The following is a 10,629-nucleotide window of genomic DNA, read 5'->3' on the forward strand; positions in this document are numbered from 1 at the left end:
TCTTTGTTTCAGTCCACTCTTGACCAGTGAACACCTTGGCAAACTGTTTGCCACCTGTGGAAACATATCAGCAAGTAACTGACAGGACGGTAACTTGATGGTGGCAAACAGTGATAACAATATAGCTGGCTGAGTGATGGAACACAAGGATACAAAGTGACCGGGATAAAGGAGAAATGTGACTGGAGAAAGGCAGTCAAGATTAAAATTAATGGATAAGAAAATTCACACGTTTTGTAAAGATATGTAGCAATATGATCAAAACGTGGTTGGTAGACAAAGGGGTCACATAGAGTTGTTTTGCTTGAATTAGGATTTAAAAAAAAAATTTAAGGGATGTGAGTGTCACCAGCTAGATCAGCATTAGTGCCTGTTCCTAATGGAATTTGAGGTGATCGTGGTTGGCTGCCTTCATGAACTGCTGCCTTCATGAACCACTGCAATCCATGTGGTGTAGCTGCACCCTCAATGCCTCTTTATTTGTATTTCAAACATTAAAGTACTTGAACTCTTGATTCCCTTAGTTCATGTGCACCTTTCAGAATCTTTGTTTTGTAAAAGTCCTCTCTTCTTTTCGACCAAATGCTATAATCATTTGACTACGTTAAACTAGCATGTTGAGGTGCCAGTCTTGGACTGGGGTTGGCAAAGTCAAAAATCTCAACACCAGATTAAGATCCAGATTTATTTGAAACGGCAAACTTTTGGAGCCCTCGCTAGCTGCCTGAGGAAGAAGCGGGGGCTCTGACAGCTTGCAGTTTCACATAAACCTGTTGGGTTATAATCCAGTGACGTGAATTTTGGATTACATCAAAGTACACTACCCACCAGCCTGTCCATTCTATTAAACTGTCTCTGCCTTCCTCAAGTCTCTTATCTTCCTTCTCACTACTCAAATCTTTTACATGTGTCCATGATAAAATTGAGCACAGTACTAACAAAAAGTACACCGCTTGCACTAAGAAGTAACCATCCTCTACAAGGGAGAATCTAACCATTGTCCCTTGACATTCAGCAGTGTTACAATCACTGAATTCCTCATATTAACATTCGGGGCATTACCGTTGACCAGACACTGCTGAATTAGCCATATAAATAGTGTGGTTACAACAGCAGATCAGAGGCTAGGAATCTCACAGCAAGTAACACCAGCCAGGACGAAGCAGCTTGCTTGATTAGCACCAATATGTACAGACATTAGATTGCAGTAACTCACCAAAGCTCCTTTGAAAGCACCAGCCACGTTTGCAACCTCATCCATTTGGAAGGACAAGTGCAGTAGTTGCATGGGACCACTGCCTGCAAGTTCCCCTCCAAACCCCACACCAGCCTTGGAGCTATATTGAAGCTGTTCCTTCACTGTTGATTTAAAATCCTGGAACTCCATTCCTTACAGCATTGAATATAACTTAACCAGATGGGCTGCAGCTGATTCAGAGGGTAGCTCACCCTGACCACCTCGAGCAATTCTGGATAGGTAACAAATGCTGCCCTTGCCTGCAATGCTCACATCCCTTTAAAAGAGTAATAACTTGTTATTTATTCTTCTACCTCATCTTTTTTAAAAAGAGGCACCTGTGCTCTGCAGCGCAACTTAGTTGAAAGGACTGCCAGTGGGTTACTCCCATGATATTTGTCAGTATTACACAGTGTTCAGTTTATGAAAAGAGCAGTGGCTTTGAGCTTGCAATATTGGAAACTTGATTGTTGAGCAAACCAAGATCCCACCCTGGAACTCCCCCTCCCTAGAATGTCCAATCGCTCCCTGTCTACAAGTCCCAAACTTTCCCAAGTCCGGGATGTGTTGTCCTCTTAGTTCTCGTGCTACTCTGACTGCTACAGCTGCTTGTCAACCAGTGTTATCACCGCAGACAACCTTTCGTTATAATTTGTTGCCATGTCTTAAGGGCATCTTTTAGATAAATGATTCTATGCCAATTCAAATACATTCAAGGAAACTGAGGACCTTTGAATTAATTAACTGAATTCAGGGAAAAAAACAAATATCAATTATGGTGACCACAAAAACTACTGGTTTGTTACTTGGAAAAGTTCTCTGGTTCAACTAAAAGCAAGATACTGTGGATACAGTACAGCACGATGGCTCAGTGATTGACACTGCTGCCTCATAGCAGCAGGGACCCGAATTTGATTCCAGCCATGGGTCACTGTCTGTGCAGAGTTTGCATGTTCTCCCCATGTCTACGTGGGCTTCCTCCGGGTGGTCAAGCTACATACAACGGTCTAAAGATGTGTAGATTACATGGAATGGCCATGATAAAATTGCCTGTAGTATCCAAGGGTGCTCAGGCTGGGTGGGTTAGCCATGAGAAATGCAGGGTTACAGGGACAGTAGGGTGGTAGGTCTAGGTGGGATGCTCTTTAGAAGGTTAGTGTGGACTCGATAGACTGTATGGCCTGCTTCCACACAAGGGATTCTGATTCTATACTGGAAATCTGAAATAAAAACAAAGTGCTGGAGAAATTCTATAAATCCTGCAGAATCTGTGGAGGGAAAAATGTCCAGTGTAACTCTCTCCCTTGGAACAGTTCCGAAGAAGAGTCATGTTGGACTCTGTTAACACACTCTCTTTCCACAGACAGTGCCAAACCTACTGAGTTTCTTAAGCAGTTTGGTATTTATTTCATCTGTTTTACTGATTTGTCTTTTGAGGGCTGAAATCTGCCATCACTAGCTGGTCTGGTTTACATGTGACTCTAGGCCCACAACAATCTGATTGACTCTTGTCTGTCTTCTAAACTGGCCTCTCAAGGTTGTGGTAAACCACTACACTTTATTGAGTAGAATTATGGATTCAATTCTGTAAAGCATAGTGGTTTACTACAACGTCACTACGCTTGCAGTAGGAGGACAAATTGCTGTAATCTTCTCAAGAGGATTATTAGTGTTGAGCAATCATTGGACCCAGCCAAATTCATGAATGTGTTTCTACTCAAAGTAGAAACTTATTTTTGTATGTATGAACTTAATCTGCAGTGTTGTATTCAGTGTTTTTAAAATATATACTCCATTCTTCAGTTCTGGCTTTCCGCTCTTTCTACTGCTTTGAATACTTTTCTCTGGTTAAGCCTGGATGTGGAATCAATTAAGGACAGTGAATAGAGATCACCTATTCACCACTCAGTCAAACAAATAACAATTGAACACGGTATAATGTATTTTAAAAGATGTTCCCAGCTGAGGATGAAAACTTAGATGAAACCACAAAAGGATTTTTTTATTAAACACTTTGCAACTCTTTGTTGCTTAGGTTGCAGATGATGGTTACGGTGTTTCTTACATTATCGTCGGAGAAAATCTCATCAACTTCCACATCTCTTGCAAAGTCTCCAGCCCATTAACGGTAAAGTTCCAGCACACACTCCTTTCTTACCTTTTCATTTGTGTTGGAAGCAAGTTTGTGCTTTCATTGTACTTTCAAAATCTGATGTCCAGGAAATTTTTGGGTAGTCTGCAGCTTCCTATTGGTATTCTGCGTTCACAAAGATTAAGGAATATGATCAGGTGAGCCACATTGTCATAAAGCATACGAGAGCACAACTGAGCTATTAGGAATAAGATCTGTGCCTGGAATTTGTGTGCTGTGGAAGCAGCTCCAGTTTGAGCCAGAGCTCATCTCAGCAACTGATAACTGGTCTTTATCAAATCCCTCAAAAGCACTGGAAGCAGAATAATTTAGGGAGAGAAGTGGGCGGCACAGTGGTACAGTGGTTAGCACTGCTGCCTCACAGCGCCAGAGACCCGGGTTCAATTCCCGCCTCAGGCGACTGACTGTGTGGAGTTTGCACCTTCTCCCCGTGTCTGCGTGGGTTTCCTCCGGGTGCTCCGGTTTCCTCCCACAGTACAAAAGATGTGCAGGTCAGGTGAATTGGCCATGCTAAATTGTCCGTAGTGTTAGGTAAGGGGTAAATGTAGGGGTATGGTTGGGTTACGCTTCAGCGGATAGATGTGGACTTGTTGGGCCGAAGTGCCTGTTTCCACACTGTAAGTAATCTAATCTAATCTAATCTAATAATCTAATCTAAAAAAAGTCCAGGAGTGTTGGGATATATAACTGTTAGTCACTGGGGAAATGGAAGCAAGGAATGGACAGGAGATCAGTTCACAGAACAAGCAAGACCAATTCTTGTGCTAGAGAAAGTGAAAGGTTAAAAGTGGGGTAGTGACTCAAGCTGAAAGTTAGTATTTGTGATGCGTGAGCAAACTGAATTATGTATTAATTTTAATGAATTGGGTTCGTTTTAGTGTGATTGTCCAGAAAAATCATACTGTAGAGGCCACTCAATTGGAGAAAAGACATATAAAATGTACGGTTCTGAAATGGTACTAACAAATTCCTTTCCCTTATTACTTTCCAAAAGGACGCACATCGTTTTGGTAAAAACATCATCCAAGCGATGTCAGACATCCTTGCGCTCTTCAATTTGGATGCAAGAAAGCCCTAAATGTAACCATTTTACCTGCCTGACACAACAAAAGGGAGGGGAAGAAAAACACTGAGGATCCTGCACACCCGAGGTTGCTTGAACAGTTTGTTCTGCTAAAGGACTTGGCGTGCGTATGCACTGTTTTTTTTGTCAACTTGCATTATTTATTCATTTGTGTCAAGGGGGCTGATCTTAAATTAAAAAAAAGCAACAACAATGCAAAAGAAAGGGATTTACCGTTGGAATTCTGATGTGCGGAGGAGACAGAGCTTGAACTTAACATTAACTATTTAAGTGCCATTTTCCCGACAAAAGGTTAAGCTATAACATTTTATTATTCTTGCCATTCTCAGTTACCTTGCGTGACCTGCACCGTGTGTTCTACTTTGGTGTTGCACACCTATATATCTTTGCAGTTGGGATATACAGTAGAGCAGTGAACGTCTAAACCTCACATGAAGACTCTGGGAATACCAGAATGCAAACAATCAGCAAAATGGGAGAGATTGGCCTACTATAGCCTGGGAAGGGAAGGCTGATACTAATCTGGAACGATTCACTTCCCAGGTCTGCAAACGCAGCGATGAGTAAAGTGGTGAAAGGTTTAAAAATAACATTTGCTGCAGCTTTCTGTTTGGTTTGAGGGCATCATTTTGCTTAATGTGCCTTGGATCATTATGGAGGAAGAACTATTCTAATCAAAGAGAAAAGGGTTCCAGTTTTAATTGCAGCATCACACCCCTTGTGCCTAATTGCACAGAGCTTTCAAAATGTAAGAGGACAGCAAGAGTGCAAAATGTCCAAACACCTTTACTAGACACAATGTATTTCCTTAAAAGCTTGATTTTTTTTAATGTAAAAAAAATCTGGGGATAGTCAATACCCAAAGCATAGTACAACGCCTGGGGACAGCATTACTTTTGCACCACTGCTACTGTAGTACTGTCATTATTGTAAAGTCAGTGGTGCCGTTGGATTTGTGAACTATATCTAACAATGAACAACTGATTACCGGGATCACGGCTGGTGTGGTGGTCAGCAGTAAGGGGAAGGGACTTGTATTTATAAATAGCAACTTCAAAAAGTTGAGAAGTCTTGATTGCATTTAACACATGGAAATGGTTGCACTTGTCTGAGAGAAATTTCTGTTCCATTCAATGGGTACTGAATCTGATTGTGGTGGCTAGCAATGAAATGATAGTTCCCTTCTCCAAATCATTATTAAAATCTAAATTCCATTAATGTACAGGGCTAGGCAGAAGAATGTACTTGAATGCAGAACAAATCATTTGTTTCACTCTTAACCAGCCAATCATTTGACATGTACCCTGAGAAACAAGGAACAGAAAGCTGCATCAAATTCAATTACTGTAGAGAAAGTATTTCGCATCCTATCCACATCTATTAACTCACCGTTGGCCTTGTGGTGGATTTTAAGAAAGAAATTTGGATTTTCTGTGTTTAAACATAATCTTCTGAAGATTGACAAAACTTTCTTTTTTTTTTGAGCCATTTTTATCTTTGGCAATTGCCTTGTTTTTAAAACTGTTAAGTTCAAGCTCTGTCTGTTGAAGCTGGTGCCTTTAAATGCAGTTATTAAATATAGAATTTATTTGTTTTCATTAAGCTGAACCTCTGGTTAGCCAGTTTTCCATTTCTCAAGATTATGGGCAACCTTCATTTTTCACAGCCTCTATGGGATGTAAATTTGGAAAACCTAATGGAAGTTAAGTCCTCATCGACCACAACTGGAGTAAAATTCACTGGGAACTAAATAAAATGTGGCAGTGGAAAAGGAGCTGGGCATGCTGGGGAATCATGAATTGAATAAAAAACAACTATTAAGATGAATCTGTAGTTATCTTTTTGGTTCAGGTGGGGGCTGTAGGAATTGAATGCACAATGTTGCAGCCCTCATCACAAAACATCACAGCAAATTTGTAACTGTATTTGGGAAGGTTGCCACTATTTGCCTTTTTAATCAAATTTTAGGTGTGATGTTTAACTGATGCTCAGATTATAACTGTTAAAATCAGAGGGTTTCTGCTCCGTCCCTTACATCCACCTCCTTTTTATACTAGTGATACTAAAATTTCACTTCAAAATTGTGCAACCTGACCCTGCAAGCCATTTCTTTTCACCAATTGTTCTGCCCTCACATCTGCAGAACTAATCATGCCACATCCAGACCCAGACTAAGACATTAACAGATTTGTGAATAACTGGCTAACCAGAAGCAAGAGGATGAGTTTAGGTCCATGGTATTTATAATGTATTTGTATGTATTCTATTAAACTAACAATTCCATGAAGTCATTACTGCAAGACACTAGGACTGTCTGGCAGGACAGCTACACGTTAAACCAAAAGGGAGGAGGAAGTAGAAGCTGGGAGTCTTGAACACTAGGAACAGATTGAAACGATGGAATTAAGAAGTGATTGAAGGATGATTAAATGACAATCACACTTAAAATAACTTTCTGTAACATTTGCAAAACTTTGATCATAGCCGATAAAATGCAAAATGGAGATCTTGGGTCTCGGTAGGGATTTAAAATGCCCCTTTTATATATGAAAAAAAATAAGTGAGAAGGATTTGTTTCGACCAGGGTTATTTTCCACACACTTTCTCTCTTTGCCTTTAAGAAAATATAATCTCCCCCTTGCAAATCATTTTATAAATGTTATTTAATTGGTGTTTTAATAGTACGTCAAATCTTACCAGTCCTGAGCACGACAGCAGGGCTTACGACATTGCTTAAGCAGTGTGACACACTGGCACTGTTCAAGATTCCACATGATAGCATGTGAAGGCATGTGTTGCTGGTAACTACTAAGCCACCTGCTTGTCAGGACGCTCATGTTAAGGGCTGTTCATCAGGTTGTTGCATTTATTCAATGTCAGCAGCTGATTGTGTACAAATGTTGCCTCTGAGAAAACCTCATGTTGCACAGCATGAGAGTTGAGGAAAAAATCTTAACTCAGGTGCAAATAAATTACAAAGAGCCTATCCCATAATTCGGAGGAAATCTGATATTAGTGGTGGCATTTTGCAATTGTATTCAGTTTAATCTTGACAGTGCTGACTTGTTTTGAAACATGTCCCATAGGGAAGTAAGTTATCAGACTTGATCTGGTTATACTATAAGCAGTTAGTCAACTTGTCCACAATTGATCTATTTTAGCAACAGTGATGTAGTTTGATTTAAAGCAGCACATTCCAGACATGGTGGGAGCTGAACCAAAGTTAAACCAGACCTCACTTGTGATGCAACGTGTGTGTCAAAGTGATTCTCAGGACTCTGCATTTTCAGGGTAACACGGTATGACCTTTGTCTATATGAGAGAGAATAATTTACAATTACGATTAAACAATTAGCTGATTTTGGCATGGGGTCGAAAGCTGTGTGTGGTGATCATAAGGACCAAGTTTGAGATCAATTGCAGAAGGTTCCTGACACGTTACCAAAGAGCAGTGTGACCAAAGGACCATATTATACGATTGCAGTCTTCAGTCACACCAACACTTATCTCCACTGTACGTTTATGGAATGAATGTCTTTTTCTGTTACATTTCTGGTATTTTTAAAATTGTTAATATTTTACTGTTTTAGATTTTGCCCTTAAATCATTACACCTCTTAGTCTTTAGTGCAACAGTTTCAGCCTAACCGAATGAGTTATATTTAAGGTAGAGTTTTGAACTTGTTTCAAATTTGTGCCTTTTCTCCAGTGGAAAGTCAAGGATAAAAGTGCACAACTTGAGGGTTAAATTCAGGAGTGGCTGAACTGTGAGAAAGGAGTATCAAATTACCACAATACGGTGTGTTCAAATAGTGCAGTGTACAGCAATGAAGTGCCATACTAGTACAATGTGAGGAGTGCACAGGGCTGTGTGGACTTAACAGTTTGAGATTTCTGTCCCTCTCCCATAAGACAGGAAATATATTGCCAGGAAGAAAGAATGGAGGTTGATTACAAAGACCTCCACTAGCAATTTCATCAGAGCTGCTTCTGGTTTGGCTGTGGTGCATTTTCATTAGAAAGCTTGGTGCGACACTGCAAAGTGGTCTCTGCCAAGGTTAAAGCTTTGGAACGAACCCTATGTAGAGTTCCAACATTCCTGCTTGTGAGGCTTGGGGAAGGAGAGAAACCACAGAATCTCACTGGCCTGCTTTAGTGGTAGTGTGAATTTACGTTTTTCAGATGTAGAGTAGAATCAACCAGGTCATGCTCTGTTGGAAAGATTTGCTGTCTGATTCATAGACACGCAGGTCCCCAGTTACCTGAAGCTTACTGTGGACATAGATAACACAGGAGGATTTTAGGGATCCCCAGAATGACCCATTCTGAGAGTAAGATAAGTTCACATGACACCGATTCAGAACAGTGACTTTAGAGCTGCAGCGTCAGTCTCATTGGCCCTGTCCAAGTGGAGTTCAAAACCTGGATAGTTTTACCTAGTGGCAGGAGCACTAAACTTGCTCACTTATTTACCAGACAACTCCCATCCTGTGTATTGCCTAGCATTCCTGAAAACCTCAAATTTCTTTGAGTTAAAGATGCTGCAACACCCATGGCTTAAAATGTCCTGTATCCAGGCTGAGCTGGGAGATCAGGCCTGTCACAGGTGGTCCTGAGTCCCTGCTGAGTTAGCTGATCTCAGCAAGGGTTGTGGAACAAGAGTAGGTGGACCAGGGAGGGGAAAAATCCACTATGATTTCACCCAGTCACTGCTGCTGGAGCATGTTGCTATTTTTGTGTGTGCCAGTGTCTGTGTCACCATCTGGGGGTGGATGGAAGAGTTTGTGTGTGTGTATGTATGTATGTCACCATCTGTGTGCGCTTATGTCACCATCTGTCTGCGCGTGTGTGTGGTTCTCTTGATCAGGCTCAGCTTTGATGTTCTTTAAGGTTGTGAAGTTTGTTGCTGCCCATTGCCTATGAGAGAGGCACTGGATGACATCTGATTCCCAGCAAGTAGTTGGCGCTCTTAGTGAAGAAGAGGTCTTGAGTTGCTTTGGCATCTTCACCGCTATTAATTAGAGTTTTGAAAGACTACAGAATATTGCCTCGATCCTGTGTGCCCCATCTCTTGTGACTCTTGATGCATTGCATTGAGCGGTGAATAATAATTTCAAATCTATGTGTGATAGAACCTGGTATAATCCCATGAATGTAATCCATTCTTTCAAAGCCCTCAAGTTTAAATCCAAGTTCCAAACTTGTAATAGCCTCTTTTTCTTTTACATATTCATAAAACACAAAGACTACGTAGTATGAATTTGTCCACATTATTAATAATCTAGTCTGTAATATCTTTAAAGACATAGATTCCTAGTTGGCCAAGTGATTTGAGGATTTAACTCTGGGCTTGAAATGCTATTGTTTGAATAGCCCTCTGTTTGGCAGATGCAGTTGTGGTTCATGACTTCTGCTATCCACTCACTTGTTTATTGGTCTACTGTGAATTATTCCTGATTGCAACTCCCAGCTGTCTTTCTGTAGGAATAAAATGGGAACAACAGCGAGTGCAGAATTGTCCTCTTGAGTGCTATACATTTTTTTTTTAAAAGTAATGCAGCAGAACATGTGCAGGAACAAGCAGCACACCTACGAACACCTTGTCAGCCTGGTCAGAACTGCAGTCGCACAAAACTCCTGTTAAATATTGTGCACAAAACCCACTTACTTTGAGTGGGAACGGGTATCTCTCTCCATTTGGTGCTCTCATTTTCAGTGTCATTAGAAGAATTTTGTCTCCTATGTCAAATCGTGTTTGTTGCATTATCGGTTGTTTTTATTATCTCTGAATTCTTTTGAATTTCTTTCTTTTCTGTAAATGTCTATGCAGGTATCAATGCAATCAGTAAGGGATATTCAGAAGTAAAATATCAGTTGCCTGAAACTTATCAGTGTACTGTCTCCATTATTTCTGGATGCCATCCTGGGTTTATGAATGTGTGTGAATTTCTAAGCATGGCCATTTAATGTCAAGTATGTGTTTTTATTTATGAAAATATGTGACTGACTGTGCATATGCACCTGGAGCCAAATGTCATTGTGACCAGATTTTTTTCCAGAATTGTAATCGAGACTTTGCAGCCCTTTAAACTGGCTGGTGGGATCTGGATGTAGAAGACCCACACCCGTTTTTGACAGAATTACTCTTTGCTGGTAG

At 40.6% G+C, this 10,629-nt stretch overlaps 1 protein-coding gene across 3 annotated transcripts in view; it reads left to right on the forward strand.

Annotated features, from left to right (window-relative positions):
- The window catches only part of LOC122542210 (carnitine O-palmitoyltransferase 1, liver isoform-like), a 99,562-nt gene extending 89,206 nt beyond the window's left edge, over positions 1-10,356 (forward strand). For all 3 annotated transcript variants that reach the window (XM_043679700.1, XM_043679702.1, XM_043679701.1), the window contains exons 18-19: positions 3,273-3,365; positions 4,384-10,356. In XM_043679700.1, the coding sequence (XP_043535635.1) occupies positions 3,273-3,365; positions 4,384-4,467 (177 nt within the window). In that variant the 3' untranslated portion in view covers positions 4,468-10,356. The remainder of the gene's footprint in view (positions 1-3,272; positions 3,366-4,383) is intronic.
- Positions 10,357-10,629: the final 273 nt, after the last annotated feature.

The sequence above is a fragment of the Chiloscyllium plagiosum genome, chromosome 39 (genome assembly GCF_004010195.1).
Source record: "Chiloscyllium plagiosum isolate BGI_BamShark_2017 chromosome 39, ASM401019v2, whole genome shotgun sequence".
NCBI lineage: Eukaryota > Metazoa > Chordata > Chondrichthyes > Orectolobiformes > Hemiscylliidae > Chiloscyllium > Chiloscyllium plagiosum.